The sequence below is a fragment of the Mesitornis unicolor genome, unplaced genomic scaffold (assembly GCF_000695765.1).
Source record: "Mesitornis unicolor isolate BGI_N332 unplaced genomic scaffold, ASM69576v1 scaffold5779, whole genome shotgun sequence".
NCBI lineage: Eukaryota > Metazoa > Chordata > Aves > Mesitornithiformes > Mesitornithidae > Mesitornis > Mesitornis unicolor.
The window spans coordinates 9,389-26,548 of record NW_010205105.1 but is presented as its reverse complement, the minus strand read 5'-3'; the positions used below and the strand labels follow the sequence as shown (position 1 = coordinate 26,548).

General features: G+C 36.8%; 1 protein-coding gene across 1 annotated transcript; it reads left to right on the top strand.

Annotated features, from left to right (window-relative positions):
- Window positions 1–2,198: 2,198 nt before the first annotated feature.
- SECISBP2L (SECIS binding protein 2-like) lies at window positions 2,199–16,392 on the top strand. Its single transcript, XM_010191263.1, has 17 exons — window positions 2,199–2,374; window positions 3,059–3,383; window positions 3,907–4,042; window positions 4,471–4,700; window positions 4,790–4,814; window positions 5,575–5,708; window positions 7,340–7,471; window positions 8,014–8,097; window positions 8,894–9,061; window positions 9,200–9,341; window positions 10,280–10,449; window positions 11,079–11,211; window positions 12,177–12,339; window positions 13,042–13,262; window positions 13,920–14,074; window positions 14,588–14,807; window positions 15,687–16,392. Exons 1-17 carry the CDS (start codon window positions 2,259–2,261, stop codon window positions 16,358–16,360), a joined length of 3,228 nt encoding a protein of 1,075 aa, XP_010189565.1. The 5' UTR covers window positions 2,199–2,258; the 3' UTR covers window positions 16,361–16,392.
- Window positions 16,393–17,160: the final 768 nt, after the last annotated feature.

Below are 17,160 nucleotides of genomic sequence, written 5' to 3'. Positions count from 1 at the left end.
TCTCCTGTCCTAAACAGTGTTTCACTTAGAAAGCTTCCTCTTGTGTTCATAGAGGTCGTTTTTAGCAAGGTGCACAGTATTTGGAAAAAAGCAAATGATGTTTAAATAGAAGTTATTTGGTGAACTGATGATTACAAGAAATAGCTAATTATGAAGTTTGAGATAATACTGCATAATATCTCATTAAAGTAATATGAATTAGGAAGTTCGATAATGGAAGGATAAAAATGTAAGCAGAGGCAGACAATTTGTATATAAGAACTTTTTTTTTGTAGGAAAAGTTTGATTCCTCTTGTACAAGTCACCTGAATAGCTGTTACAGAATGACTGCCTTTGCAATTAGTTTGGTTGTCATAGCTGGAGTCGAAAAGAATGCCTTGAGCAAAATTTTTGGCTTAATATTTGCATTTGGCTGATATTACAATCATAAACAATTTGTAGTGAGAATACTTCTGTATTACAAAACTATATTGCATCAGTCACTGGTAGTTATAATGACTTAGTAGTGAATAGAATACGCACATGAAAGTTAGGGAGCTTTTACAGTCTCAGCTGCTTTTCTCTCCTCTAAGAGTATGTGACAGCAAAGTACTTAAATACCAGTTGGTTTTCAACTTGTTTGGTGAACTGCAGTGTAACTACGTATCTTAGTAATTTACTTGATGACGATTTTACCTTTTGCTCAGTAATTAAACTCTCTTGTAAGTGTATCAGACCAATGATCCAATACTCGACACAAGTGAGTCTTGACCTTGCTGTTGTTCAAACCAGTATTTGAGCTAGAAATTTTTCTAGTTCAGTCTGATACATTGAGGTAGCTATTCATCTCTGACTGGGATAACTGTATTTTCAAAGCACTTTTGGACTTGCCCCTGCCAAGTCCTCCATCTCCATGCTGCTGAACAAATACGGGATCAGATCCCCCATTTTAATTAAAAAAATAACTTTTGGGGACTTTTAAAACATATTTTTAGATTCAGATTTGGATGGTAAGGCTGAAATGTCTCTGGGTGGATTGTGGGTTTGACACAGAGCAGGCGCATAGACTGAGAAGCGTGTGGTGGTCATGGGACTACTTGCCACGGTGTTTTCAGAGCTCCCATTGTGTCATTGATTCTGCTTATGTGGACAGGTAGTGGCAAGGACATAAGACTGCCCTCAGCACATCAAACCCTCAGGCTCTTCTTTTTATAAAATAAGAGCCTGTACTTGTGAAAGTTGTGCATTGACTTTGGAATTGTTTCTTACACAAATAGAAGGAAAAAATTCTGGACTCCTTGCCTGCTTTGGAGACGATCTTCTTAGAAATTGGTATTCTATAAGCTACTAATGTAAGACAAGTATAATTGAGCGGAAATCATTGTAGAAAAAGATGCTTTGTGGCTGGACGTAGCTTATAATGGAATAGGGAATTTAAGTGTACATTGAAGCTGCAGTTGTCTCATTGAATAGAGCATTTTTCATTGTTTAAGTATAAGGTCCATGTAATCTGTAGAACACCAGAAGTGCGGGTAAAACACCTTATAAACAACTGAGGATACCTTCACGATTGGGAGCAATATTTTTCTTTGAAAGCACAGTTTAAAACTTATATCTAAGCAATCTTTAATCCCTTCTTCATGGCAAAATTTAATTATATTCTTAACACTTTAATTTTTTTTTTTAAATTGTGCAGATGGAATGTGGGGGGGATTCTTCTGTGATACCATCTATTTTTGCAGTAAACCTTTGGTTTATTGCTGAAAGATCTTTTTTATAATTGCCTAGGAACGTGGTCAATTCTGTAGAGCAGACCAGGCATTACTACATCTTCCATATGCTGGTTTAGCTTGTGAAAGCCTACACAACTGTGCTCCACCTACAGCACTAACTCGATTTCTTTCGGTGCTCAGACGAGTGTATCCCTGGAACATTTGAACTTCAGTCCCTTTTAAGTTAATTAGTGTTTGCATTGCACTTTGAAAATGTAAAGGTTAATACAAATGCTAAATGTTGATGATCTGTGTTGATTGGAAGGATGTAACAAGCACTTGCCAACTATTTTTCCCCACCTCTTTGAGTTTACTTTAGAAATCCTGTAGTCTTGTCATCCATTTGCTTTTTATTTGTGATAACAGCCATATAGCTTTATGAATCGAAGTGTTCCCAAGTAATTTATGATTGAATTTAATGAAGACACTTTCTTTTTTCTTAAGAATGTCAAGCTGTCAGCTGAAGTAGAACCGTTTATTCCTCAGAAGAAGGGTCCAGAAACACTAATGATCCCAATGGCGCTTCCTAATGACAGCGGAGGAATTAATGGCATGGAACCAACTCCTATTCCGAGTTACCTGATCACTTGCTATCCGTTTGTGCAGGAAAACCAATCCAATAGGTAATACGTGGCTGTGGTCTTCATGGAAAGTTTTTAGATGAGTTTAAACTTGAGGAGTCAGTGACTATTGGCTGTACATTCATTTTGCTCGGTTTCCAAGGGGGTGGTCTTGTGGTATGATAGGAAGAGGTCTCCACGCTTGGTTTCAGCAGTAAGTTTGTAAATGCCTGTTTTCATGTGTGCTTTTTAAGGCCTGCATTTTCGTAGGAATTTTGAACAAGGGTGAGTTGGCAACTTAATAGACTCTCAAGTACTTGGCCCTGAGTTAGCTGATGAATGTCACTGTTCCATGCATCTGCTAGTTTGCCTTGTGTAGGCTTTGGTATCTACGTAGGTTATATGTGTTTTCTGAAACAATGACATTTTAATGGATTTGAAGTATTTGTCAAAGGAAGTACCTTCATTATATTTCTACGCTTAATAATTGAGTTTTAATGAGTTTATACAAATGCAAGCTCAACAAAGATATTTATTTTGCACTTGAATGTGAGCCTGTGAATAATTTAATTGACATCTCTAAGAAGTCCTAATAAATTTAAGTTTAGTCAATAAAAGGTAGGAGCTCATGAAACAAAGGAATTGTGGATATCTGGTTGGTTGGTTGTTTTTAAAGGGGTGGTAGAAGTCTGAATTTCCTTGAGGGAAAAACTTACTGAGCAATTGTCTTTCCTTTTGATTCTGCAGACAGTTTCCATTATACAACAATGACATCAGATGGCAGCAACCCAACCCAAATCCTGCAGGACCATACCTTGCTTATCCTATAATATCTGCGCAACCACCCGTTTCTACGGAGTATACGTATTATCAGCTGATGCCAGCACCATGTGCTCAGGTCATGGGTTTCTATCATCCTTTCCCTAGTCCCTATTCTGCACCTTTTCAAACAGCAAATGCTGTAAATACAGTTACTACAGAATGCACCGAGCGTCCCAACCCATCAGGCCAGGTCTTTCCGCTATCCAGTCAACGAAGCAGAAGCAGTAACAGGGGACCAGTCATACAAAAAGTAAGTCTGGTTTTTAATAGGTTAAGTAGAACTGTATAAGCAAATCTTTGCATAGGAAGCATGCATCTCATTTGAGCAGGAACAGGTATGTCAGTATTATCAATGGAAGGAAGGGTGGGCAGAAAAGGTGTTAAACAAAGCAGCGAAGCTCTGTCTACGGAGATACTTTGTGGTAAAATACGTGAAGAGTTTATAAAGGCTGCAAGTGTAACATGGGAAACTCCCTTCTACTGCCTCTCTGCTGGTTTGGTCTGAGCTTAAATTACTTCATGAGACAACAAAGGAAGTAAACCCATACTTTACTTTTTTTTTATACTTATGCATCATAACAAACAGTACATGCAGCATATACTGCAGAGAGGTTAATAAATCAAATATATTAATGAATATTTCCCTTAATCTCTTGTCTTGACACATATGACTTCTGTAGGGAGTATTAGACATTTTAATTGCTCTGTTTTATTATAACTATGAAGTCAAATCATATGACTTGGGTGTATGTGTGGCTAATCTCTTAAAACAGCAACAGCAGTTACAGACGCACATAAAAAATAAACGTCCTCCAGTGAAAAATGTTGCCACTCAAAAGGAGACTTGTTCGTCAGGTCCTGAGAACAGATCAAAGATTGTTTTGTTGGTTGATGCATCACAGCAAACAGGTAATTTCTTTCCTGTGCTCTGGGTGTATGAAATAACTTAACTACACATCAGTCACCATCTTTCCTGAAAAAATGGACCTTGTCTAAATGTGGCCTTTAAGAGAAATCTTTGCAGATCAAAAAGATAGTGAAGAAAAGGCGCTGATGGTTGCAGAGACCTCGATATGTCACATTATAATGTTGCAATGATGCGGTACTCCTGCAGAGACTTTGCTACTGTTGAAACAAACCCTTCTTAAAGGAGTTGATTATTACTAATAGTTGGATCTAGACATAACTTGTTTAAATTCAATGCTAGTTAGTTTAATCTTATTAAAAGGAAATTGTTATCACGTGCAAGGACTTTGGCTTTTTCTGTTTGTTTTTAGGATGTTTTACATGTCTCTTAACAATTCCCGCACAAGTAATTATATTTTTGTTTCTCGCAGACTTTCCTTCAGATATAGCTAATAAGTCACTTTCCGAGAGCGCTTCTACAATGCTTTGGAAATCAAAAGGCAGGCGCAGAAGAGCTTCTCACCCTGCTGCAGAGTCCTCTAGCGAACAGGGTGCAAGTGAAGCAGACATTGACAGTGACAGTGGCTATTGTAGTCCTAAGCATGGCAATAACCAGGCTGCAGCCATGACTTCAAGAAATACAGATTCTTGTGCAATGAATGTATGTAAACATAACTGAGTAACTTAACTATATTTGTATCCTGCAGACTAGTAAAAATTACTAAAAAAAAATGTTTTTTTCTTTTTCAGGTTGTAGAACCATCAGTAAATACAAGTAAGCATTGTCTTAGCTGGTGAGCTGTTTAATATTTGGCTAGATCGCTTTTGTATTTTTGCTTTGTTTTGCTAGAAACTATCTCTTGATCTATTTTCAACATGCTACTCTAACTGATCAGATACTTCCGAAGATGTCTTTACTGTGATTTCCACCCCTTCCACCAAGACCCCTGTTACTTGTTGAACAAACAAGTGTATAAGTAGCTATCACTAATTACTTACCAACAGCTGCCCTTCTTTAAAAGATTAAGATGACCAGATTCCAATGGAAGCATTCAGACAAAGCTGTGCTGCTGTTGTATTTTATCCTCAAGCTTCTCTACCTTGTTGGACTGCAGTTCATACCTGACTATGGTAGAGCCTACCCCTAGAGCCAGAGCTCTCATTCTCTATTTGAGAAGTCTTGATACTTTTTTTAGAAGCTTTAAAGAAATTCTATAACGTGAACAAATGTTTTGATTAGTCTGGTGGTAGTGGGTAGCGCTAGTGGCTACTACTTATGATGGGACTGAAATTGTTATGGATGTGCGCCTGACATTTCTTTTGTCTGACTGCTTCCTGATGATCTGTTGTTGGCAGTTTGAATGTCTGTTGTCTGACTCTTCCATAAATGCAACTCTGCTAACTTCTGGAAATAGCTATGGGAGTAAATATTGTCAGATGAGAATTAGACTTTCTCAGAACTTTACTTGTATCAAAATTGTGTTCCTTGCTCTGGTGATAGGTGGATCACTATGATGCTTTCAGTTTTCTCATGGATGGCACTTCTCTTTCAGCTGGTATAGGTTGGACTAATGTAAATTCCCAGGCAACTCAAAAAAAACCTTGGGTTGAAAAGACTCAAACGTTTTCTAGAGGTGGACGACAAGCTGAGCAAAGAAATAGTTCACAGGTATGTTGTTAATGGTTCTAAACTTCAGCGTTCTGTTTCTTGTAATACAGGAAAATAAGGAATTTGACATGGATTATAAAATTAACAAAGAGTAGTTAAAGAAAACTGTGAATGGAAAGTGTAGAATTTTGAAATCAAGACACTGTGGGTGTAGAAAAGGTCAGGTTTTGACCCATACTTTAGAAGAAAAGTCTCAAAGTTCCTAAAGAAAGATTCTGATGTGACTGTGGACTAGAATCCTGTGTTCTCACTCCTGTTAAGTTTCAAAAAACTTCCTGTTTTGAATTTAAGTTAGCATACCATATTACTTAGCATTTTTATTAATAATAAGTTAAGTGTTTTATGCTAAAACTATGTGAAACTCCCTTTAAGTGGGACAGGGTTTCTGTGATTAGTAAGTGAGGAGACTATGGTTTTTCTAATTTTATTTGAGGAAGGGGTGCAGCAGGGGACAGAGAGAAGGCTGAAACATCTGCCTTTGCTTAAACATAAGTTTTGCTTGAATTCAGTTATTACATTCAAGAAGAAGTGAGCTTGAAGTGGGAGGTTTATCATAGACGTGTCTGTACAGATATATGTGAGCTAGCTTGCCATGTTTATTTATTTTTAGATGGAATTTTTAATCTGTTTTGAATCTTCCAATTTGGTATCTTTGGGCTTATTATATAAAGAAGCTTGTTGATGGTCTTATCTGGCAGTGTAGCAGTTCTGAATCTTTTTATACCCTTCTAAAAGCCACTCTTTTTTGTTTATGGCATTGGGAGAGTGGGAAGAACCAGTTTTCCTTTCACCCAGTCACAGTTTAGACTCTAAATCTGGCAGCTATTTTAGGTATTTAAAAACAAAGTCCAGTACAAAGAGTTTTAAATTAGGTTTCCCCAGCCAAATTCACTGTACCTCAAGCCAGAATTGTCCTAGAAACTATTTTCTTTGAAACTAAATTTGTACTAGTCTGGATGAAATTTTCGTGAGAAATGTTAGTATGAGAGATCCAGAATTTCAGATTCAAATCCTGCTTTGTTTCGGCCAACCAGTCTTGCACATGGGTTTCCACCAACCTTGCACATAACAAACAGAAGAATGTTTATACCACCACACTCAGGGCTCTGGTCTTTGGAGAATGCTGTGCCTGTGCACTGTCATCAAACACATGTTGAAAAGGCAGTAATTGCATGCAGAATAATTATGTAGTGGGAGAAAGTTCTTTTGATTGATCACATTTACAGACAGCTCCTCAAGATTCATGTCTGAGTTATATACAGTTACAAGCAGTGCTTGTGATTTTCTTCATGTTTGGCCAAAAGGACTGTATTTTTTAAGTTAGAAATCTAGAGATGAGTGTATAGAGATCCTGTATTTGGAGGGGGGTATAATCTGATACTAGCTGTAGACTGTTTGTGTGAGTTTAAAAAGAGAAAAAAAAAAATCCACAAAACAAACCAACACCTATCCAAACCAAAAACCAAGAGACCTTGCACCCCCACAAGCACACCATCAAAGCACAGCTTATTAAATGTAATTCCATAAAGCTGTACCTTAGTTGCTAATTAGCAGACATGTGTGCATCCATATAAGGCATTCTCATCTTGAAAAACTGAAGCTGCAGTGTTAATCGCGTTCATTATTTTCAGTCTGGTTTCAGATGCAGAGACCACAGCACATCTTCAGAAAGAAGGCAGAATTTGCAGAAACGACATGAAAAACCTCTAACTGCAAACCAGTCAAGTAGAACAGAGCAGAGTCCTGAACCTCTCTATTTTGAGGTAGAGTTGTGTGAAAACTGTTTCTGCATTACAGTGATTCAAGTTATGTATGGAATAAGTGATGTTTTCATCAGGGAGAAGTTACAAAGCATCTGACTCTAAGAGGTGTACAATATAGTGCACTAATCTAATTATTACATGATGCTTGCTTTGTGTATGTACAAAGACTTGTATTTGGGTGCTGTGGAAAGTGTAAGAATTCAGAACCACCCATGATTGGTAAATCAGATAAGCAAATTTCAAGTAATTTATGTTTACTTGTTAACAAAAATTAGTGTTCTCTGGTTTATACCCTCCTAATTGTAATTTGATTTCTTTAGTACAAAACTTTAGTATAAATTGTTCTTTCTTGAAAAAAGTTATTCAGATACAGAAATGCTTTGTTAATTGTTCATCATTCTCTATTTGTGTCACTTTTAAGCTCTTTGAGCTTATGTGAGACTTCAGGATTCAATTCATTCTTCTAGCTTCAGCCATTTCAGTTGATGTTTTTTATGTGACTTTCTGTTCCATTCTTTGTTCTTAATTTGCATATTGTTTAGGATGAAGATGAATTTCCAGAGCTAAACAGTGACAGTGGCAACAGCAAAAGTAGTAACATGCAGCAAAAGATTTCACCCAAAGTAGTAAGTAATTATTTTGTTTTGCAAAGCATTTTTATGTTAAATTGTTTTGAAACTACTTAATTTGTGTCATTTTTTTAATTAATCTGTGCTGCAGTACTTATAATCTGGTAATTTTTATCATCTTAGGGTATTTGCATTACCAGTTTTGGATGCTAAAGAAATGCCAATTAAAAGAAGTGGTGCTGAGAACCCAGCTTAAAAAAAGCCTGCTCCTTTTTGTCTGCTCCCAAGATTGTTAATGAGTGAAACTGTAAGATACATATTATAGACACTTGAAATAATAGAATATCCCAAGTTGAAGGGGTCCCTAAGGATCATCAAGTCCTACTCCCAAATGAAATGAAAATAAAGTAAAATAAACTTTATCTGCTTTAATGCTGTAGAAGTAGCTGTTGGAAAGATGCTCTTGTAATACCGGATCTACTTAAATATCTTATTGCAGAACTGTACATATAGACTACTTAATCTATTTGTCTGCTTTCCAGGAAAGTGAAGTCCTACATGAAATGTTCACAGGGAGGAAAATGCCCCACTCCCTTATTTAGCAATCAGACTGGAAAACCTTTTGAAGGCATAATTGGAGATAAATATAATAGTTTTCCAATACAAAAACAAAACATAGTTAAGTTCTTAGTTTTATTAACTTACTGTGTCATCTAGCTGTACTTAATTATTGGGATGTCCTACTGCTAACCAAAGCAATCATTCATTTGGTTTCTGGAGCACCATATTTCCTATGGCCTTGAGAGAAAGGTCTTTAAATGTGGGATTTTTTCCGTTGTGTTTAAAATCCTAGTTGGATGACTTACCAGAGAATTCTCCAATCAATATAGTCCAAACTCCAATTCCCATTACAACCTCTGTACCAAAGCGTGCAAAAAGTCAGAAGAAGAAGGCCTTGGCAGCAGCACTTGCAACAGCTCAAGAGTATTCGGAGATAAGCATGGAACAGAAAAAGCTTCAGGTGTGTAGCACCTCCTTTCAGCCAGTAGTTGATAAAGAGGAGTATCAGTTAGCTGTTGCTACCTGGTAGCTCTTTGTATAGAGTATTTTGCAGGCACTATTTATTTGTATTTATCAGCATGTGATGTTTGTGTTGCAGGAGGCTTTATCAAAAGCAGCTGGAAAGAAAAGCAAGACCCCTGTTCAGTTAGATTTGGGTGACATGTTAGCAGCTCTTGAAAAGCAGCAGCAAGCAATGAAAGCTCGTCAGATCACCAACACTAGGCCTCTCTCATACACAGGTATTTCTGATCTGCTTGACTATTGCTAAAAGCATTTTGTGACAATATAAATGTGATCTTAGCATCTTAGATATACTTCTTTTTCTTACAAGTTTTAGATTTTGAATAGTTTTAGATTTTTTCCTCTGTATCCTTTTAAAAAAAAGGAAGACCAAAGATGCACAGAATACTAAGCTATAGTTCCATCATGACTGTATGCAATAGCTTAAGTACACTTTTTTGTTCTCTAGTTCTTTATCAACACAACATTAAATTAGCTTTTTTAGTGCTTTCTGCTGAATACAGAATTGACATTCTTGTAGTTATCTATTATAACCCATGAATCTCATTCCTGAGCACTAGCATGTAGCCTAGAGTCCATAGTTATGCACATAGTTACCATTTTTCTTCTTGGGTGTTGCTTCATTTACCTGCTTTGAGTTTCAGCTGTGTTCAAACATTAATTCAAGTTGGCAAAGTTATATCAAACAAAGCAATTGGCAGAGAACAGTTGGCATTTCCATTGGAGACCACATTTGTTTTGTTCTTTCTTGCAGAAGGAACACTTCACTACATGTTGCACTCTCATCTGTTTTGTCGATTATTCAAGTCTCTAACAACTAAAAATCAATGTTTGGATTAATATATTTTCAACTTACCTTACCATTATCATCTTACTAATAAAGCTACTTGTAGTCATTTGAGAGCGCTCCCTTACCAGTATTAAAGTAATTCATTTCTTGGAATCCATAGCTTCCTAAAACGTGAGGCTGAGGTGAAGAAAGTTTAAAACCATCTGGAAGCGACAGTGTCTGGCGTAATTTTCCTGTCATTATGAACTGTTTTTTTTCCAAGGAAGGAAAATGTACTTTGAGAATTCATCGGTGGAAATTCTGAAAGCACTGTTGAAATAAGGCTGACGTGTCTTTTGGTGAAACTAATATCTTTCTTGTATTTAGTTGGCAGTGCTGCTCCCTTTCATACTAAAGAGTCTGCCAACAGAAAGTCCTTAACAAAGGGACAGCCATCTATGGGTTACCTTAATCCTCTGGATTCAACTGCCCCAAAAGTGAAAAGAGGAAAAGAAAGAGAGATTGCAAAACTGAAACGCCCTACAGCACTTAAAAAGGTAAACATGTCAACCCTGGAGTGTCTTGAGCACCACTCATACTTCAAAAATGAAAACTGCTGTTTTCTTACTTGAGAACAAGTGACCATGAGTAAGGGAGTCATGGGAGTCAAGAGAGTCATGAGCTTCTGCCTCCAATTCCTGTTTGGGTCCTTCAGATCTAGGCATGAAACAACTTTTATACCACAATAATTAGTTGAAGATTATACAAATCTATATCAGTAGAGATTGCAAGGATCTTTTTTTAACTATAAGCACTAGGACATAATGGAAAACTTGCATAGTTTTTCTGCGTTGTTGAATCCTGGTCTGTGGTGCAATGTAGTGTGCTAGCCTTACATTTTCCTTGAAGTAAAACCACTATTTTTAATCAAGTAAACTTAGAAATAATTAAAATAACTTAAGCTGTTGAAAGCACTATTTCAGTAAAGCATGTGAGCATTGAGTGTATCATCTGTAAAATGCTGGAATTAAATACTGTTTGTGATCAAAAAGGAAACAGATTATTTTGGGGTTTTCTATCCTGGCATGAGTAAGAAGGTTCAAAACAACTTGGTTAACTTTGTGTTTTGTTCAGTCAAACAGACATTTTTCTTTGGGATGCTGACAGCTGTTGGTTTTATTACTAGATTATTTTGAAAGAGAGAGAGGAGAAGAAAGGCCGTTTATCAGCTGACCATAGCCTTTTGGGATCTGATGAGCAGAAGGATGTTCATATAAACTTGACTGCTGATCAGTCTCAGGAGCTGGCGTCACAGGAAGGTTGGTCTCTTTATTTCTCTAGTCCTCCTTCCCTCCCCCTGCAATTGTACTAATCTGCTTATTTTAATATTTTGTCTCTTATGCAACACAATTTATTGATGTTATCTTTTAACACTTAACACTATGAAATACTAAAAATTAGAACCCTCTTTTTCTAAAATATCTTGTCTGTCCCTCAGTAGTGGAAGGCTCAGTCTAGTGTGGGTTCCAAGTACATACAATTAAATTTCTCTTGAGTGATGTTTCCAAGATGGCAGAGTTGATGGCATTTTTGATAAGCAGACAAAATACAACCTGTTGTCAGCCATGCCATGTTGATCACGATATTTTTTTAACAATGAGCATACTGAAAGTTTTCCAGATAGAGAAGTTGCAAACTTTCTTCCAGTTTGCTGAACACTGTTGTCAGTCAGCTGCAATGTCTGGACTGTCAGTTTGCAGCAGCAGCTCTGAGCAACTGGGAAACTCCAAATAATTTTCAGGTGTCTTTCATGTGTGTGGGGTTTGGTGGGGGGTGAGGAGGGGGAATGTGTCTATTGAGATTCCAGATGTACTGCTCCAGAACCTTTCTTCTGAATGACCTGACTGCCTTCAGCTGACTGAAGAGAAGTGTGAAAATCTTAAATATACTAGGAATAAGTTAGATATATGTATATGTCCAATATTTATGTATGTGGTAAAATGTTTTTGGAAGGAGTTGTAGTATTTAGGCAGGACTTTCCTTCTGTCCGTTTCCCAAACTAAGCTATTCATTTTTTAAAATGTAAATATTCAAGTATTACTTATTTACCCAACCCATGCAGAGTGTTGGATATGTACTTGTTTTGTTTTCCCCGCCTCTCAACTACTCCAGGGAAGAGTACTCTTTAGTGTCTTCAGAATGTAATTTTAGTAAGAAATGTGGTGCTGTTTCTTTTATGTGAAAACATCTTTGCATTTTATAATATTTCAAAATTGTCTTTCAGAAACTGGACTAAGTATGCCTAGTGATACTTCACTTTCGCCAGCAAGTCAGAATTCTCCATACTGCATGACCCCAGTGTCACAGGGCTCACCTGCGAGTTCTGGAATAGGTAGTCCAATGGCATCCTCTGCAATAACCAAAATTCACAGCAAGAGATTCAGAGAGTAAGACTTTTGCATTATTAATATAAATTCAAGGCTTGCACTTCAGTCACCCTTATCTTTTAAGTGTGGATACTTTTAGTAGACTTAGGAGGAGCTTAATGAACATAAGCTACACTTTCATCAATAGAAGTTTATGCAAGTATTTTGCTGTAGATGGATTGCTACATGTGAGTCTGTGTGTATATATATATGCATAAATGTGTATATATAGTGCATGCATACACACATTTTGGACTTTATTTTGTTGCTGCAGCAAATAAGCTAGATGGGTACATTCTCTAAAGTAACTTTTTTAAAGGAGAGCTACATACACTTTGGATGGGAAAGGGGAAATACGAATACTAAAAATGCTGTAATAGTCACTTCAAGTGTATATTATTGTTTTTTATTGATGTATTCTTACAGAGTACCAAATTAAGGAAAAGAATATTTGCTTGTGACACCTATTGGAGTATTTCTTTGTATTTTTTAATACTCTTTCTAACAGTTTTCTTGACATAAGGGATGTTACTGGTGATGTGAATATTTTCAGGATGTATGTTTAACTTACAGTATATAGCCTGATTTCTGAATCCTTCTAACAACTCTAACAGTTTAATAATTGTCCTGAGGAAATATTATTTCTGTTTGGTAAAAGAAAAGGCTTAGTGAAACAGTACTGATTATGTGCTATGCTAACATTTGACATTTCTGAATTGACAGATACTGTAACCAAGTTCTAAGTAAAGAAATAGATGAATGTGTGACTCTTTTGTTGCAAGAGCTTGTCAGCTTCCAGGAACGGATTTATCAAAAGGATCCCATGAGAGCTAAAGCAAAGAGAAGACTTGTTATGGGGTTGCGTGAGGTTACTAAGCATATGAAACTAAACAAGATCAAGTGTGTAATCATATCTCCCAACTGTGAGAAAATCCAGTCAAAAGGTGCACCACTTGTTTTTATCATTTATACAACTGTTGACAGATGGTTGTTTTTTTTCTTGTGCTGATTATCAAGGGTAGAAACATTTTTTTGGTTACCATACATAGTATAGCACTTCCAGAATCAATTGTGGAATTGCCACTCCACGTTCATTGTCTTTCATTCCATTTTAGAAGAAACTCATTCATGAGGGACAAATACTTTGAAGAAAAATAGATAATATAATACGTACAACAGACTTCAGTTTTATTCCAGTTGGTCTTTGATACACCTGGAGTCCTGCACTTTGGGTGCTCTTAGGGACGATTCTTTAAGAGGAGTGTCGGTTGGTTGGTTAGCCAAACACCACATTTTGCCACCATCAGAAATGTAAACAGAGGCTTCCTCAGATAGAAGCACAAAGCTCTGCTCAGGAAAAGAGCTGTCAAAAGTTCTGGTTTAATGTGTGTGCAGGACTAGTGGAGAACACAGAATATTGCCCTGACCTGCACTCACTCACTGCACCTAAAATGTGTAGCTTATCCTGTAGAGCATATAGTAGCTGGTAATTGTATGTACTGAAGTTTTACTGACTATAGTTATAATAAGATAGAGAGTTTTATCTCACCATACTGTGACTTTAACTGACTAGATATCTATTTAAAATGGCTTTCTTCAAGGTGGACTAGATGAGGCTCTATATAACGTAATAGCCATGGCACGGGAACAAGAAATTCCTTTTGTCTTTGCTCTTGGCCGTAAAGCTCTTGGCCGTTGTGTGAACAAGCTGGTTCCTGTTAGCGTGGTGGGTATCTTCAACTACTCGGGTGCTGAGGTGAGTATTCCCATTTACATAAATGGCTGGAGTAAGTAGCCTTGTAGTTAAGAATTGATTGTAGTTAATCCTTGTGGTTAAGAATTGATTTGGCATGGAGAGTGCACCTAACTAATATGCATTTGATAACAGCCCTGACCTGATCTGTATTAGATTTTTTTCTTTGAAATTCAGTATTTATAAAACTGATAAACTATGTTTAAACACTTCGGTTGCAACATCTCTGTGGTGTTCAAATAGACTTAAATGCCATCTGAAACTCTCTGGAAGGCTTAAAATTTTAAGGAAAATTCTATCTTAAAGTAAGAGCATCTCCTCAAAGTTGTGTAAATGTGAAGTGTTGCTTTTACTTTTATTTAATACAGAGAAGAACTAACCTTTGGTTGAAGTAAGGGTATTCAGTGTTGTCAAGCTTAAAGCTCACTATGTAGTATACCTTTGCCTAAAAGAGGTAACTTAAAGTGAAAATTACCAGCAAGAACTACTGATTATAAGAATTGCCTTCATACTTAGGACCTATTTAATAAGCTGGTATCACTGACAGAAGAGGCCAGAAAAGCCTACAGAGATATGGTTGCTGCAATGGAACAGGAACAGGCAGAAGAAGCCTTGAAGAATGTCAAGAAGACACCTCATCATATGGGTCATTCTCGTAACCCCTCTGCAGCAAGTGCGATCTCGTTCTGCAGTGTTATTTCTGAACCCATATCTGAAGTGAATGAGAAGGAATATGGTAAGTGTGTTAAAACTTTGTTTTGTTACTGGAAGCTGGAGTTTTCCAAATACTGGTTATGGCAAAATGTAGCAAAAATTACAATATTTCTTCACAATTTATTGTGTTTTGCAGTTTTCAGGATAAGAAAATTGTTTAGTCTTCAGGTAGTTTTGTAAGTAATATTTTCCCAAACCATATAGAAAATAATTCTAATTTCTAATCCTCAGAAGTGTTAAAGTTGACAAATGACAAAGGGTAGGAACTAAATGATTGAGCTCCCTGAAGACAGGACATGTAGATTAAATTTTGAAACTGGAGAGGGTAATGAATGATTATAGCGTGACCACAAGGCAGATTTATTTATCTGGTTACTTAAGCCCAGATGACAGAGGGCATGAAAGGAAGAATGCTTGTTTGAAGTTAAGACTTTTTTTTTGTCTTATGGTGAATTAAAAAGAATACTGTATTGCTGTATTGGTTTTAGCTAATCCTGCTGTGATGTCTCAAACTTATTTCATTTGTTAAACGTTTTTTTGAAAAATCCTTAGGTGACTATAACTTAATTCTGTGGCAATTTGCTGCTTTTCATTTCTACTTGAGTGTAACCTCTCTGACTACACTCACTGTTTACACAGGAAGCTAAGTGCACAAACTTTAAACTTCGAGCTGTCTAGTTGAAGATACTGTAAAAACCCAGAGTTATTCACTTCTTTCTGTTGTCTCTCCCTTTTGCCCTTCTTGCCTCTTTTTAGACTTGAAATTTTTCTAGCAAGCACAGAACAATATTAAAATTATTAGCTCCTATTGCTATATAAACAATTCTTGGATGTTCAGGATAAATATTTTTATAGAGAAAGAATTAATATTTCATACTTAAACTTCTTTTGAAACTTGTAGAAACAAACTGGAGAAATATGGTGGAAACATCTGATGGGTTAGAAACCTCTGAAAATGAGAGAGAATCCTCCTGTAAGACTGCGGTATCAGACAAAGCTGGTAATGGTCAAATTGAAAAAGCCACTCTTAATAAACCACCACCTCTGGCTGCAACTGGTGCTACCTCAGCAACAAATCATGGAAAATCCACAGCAGGTGACAAAGATGAGGTGAAACCAGATGACAATCTGGAATGGGCCTCACAGCAAAGTACAGAAACGGGATCACTGGATGGCAGCTGCCGAGATCTTTTGAATTCCTCCATGACCAGTACCACCAGTACTCTTGTTCCAGGAATGCTAGAAGAGGAGGAGGAGGAGGAAGATGATGATGACGAGGATTATGCCCATGAACCAATTTCTGTAGAGGTTCAGCTTAATAGCAGAATTGAATCTTGGGTTTCAGAGACCCAGAGAACTATGGAGACTCTTCAGCTTGGGAAGACCCTTAGTGGTGCTGAAGAAGACAATGCAGAACAAAGTGAAGAGGAAGAAATAGAGACTTCAGAGCCGGCCGATCCGGTCACCGATGGTGAGGAATGGACAAATGATAAACACGCAAGTAATGCTCAACATAAACCCACCATCTGCAGTTCTTTGAATAAAGAACACGCAGATTCCATCTATATGCCGTAAAAATAAGCAGGAACTCAGGAACTTTTTGGAAATTGTATTAAAACTAACTGTTGTAAAAGTTGCAGCCATTATTTCGTATGCTTCATCTCAACATTTTGCACTGTTAAACATTTAATATGTGTATTTAATTCACAACTATATTTTTGTAGCTGTCTGTTAATTGTTTGATTTAAAAACTAGCTTAGCTTTTAATCAGTAACTACTTCCCAGAATAGAAACTGTGTGGAAAAGATGTCAGTAAGCATTCATTTGATGTTTTGTAAAAGGAAACATCTTGTAACTGACCAGTCTTAGGCAAAATTATTTTAAGATGAGACTGTTTAGCTCACTTTCAAACAGATCACCCACCTTAAGACTGACAAGTTACCAGCACTTTGCATTGGTGTTATGCCAGGCATGTCAGTGTATTCAGCTGTGACTTTCTACTTCCATTTAGAAATAAAAACAAAATTTTTGTTCTCCTTAAAGGAAAGCTGGAAAACCCTATGTGCAGTCTTAATGAAAATAGGAGAGAAATGTGTGTGTTTCGTATGCCAAGATAGATGCAGCTTTTTAGTTGGGTCTTGGTGACTGCATTGTTAAAAAGCTGCTGATAGTTTGGTTACAATAAGCTATAACAACTTTGATTCCAAAAAAACTTTAACCAGAGGGATATAATTAATGTCTGGGAGGTTTTTACAAGGTGGAAATACTGCATCCAAAAACAGGAAAGAAAACAAAAATTCCCAATGCTGTTGACAGTTGCTGTCTGCCAAACCACACTGAGTCATTAACCATGATCCCTATCCACGGCTTTTAGT

Excerpts from the sequence above, each read along its gene's own strand:
- SECISBP2L (XM_010191263.1), top strand. The coding sequence starts at position 2,259 with ATGATCCCAATGGCGCTTCCTAATGACAGCGGAGGAATTAATGGCATG. Across the intron at positions 4,815-5,574 it reads AGAACCATCAGTAAATACAA|ATGGCACTTCTCTTTCAGCT; the intron begins GTAAGCATTGTC and ends GTTTTCTCATGG. Across the intron at positions 8,098-8,893 it reads AAAAGATTTCACCCAAAGTA|TTGGATGACTTACCAGAGAA; the intron begins GTAAGTAATTAT and ends TTAAAATCCTAG.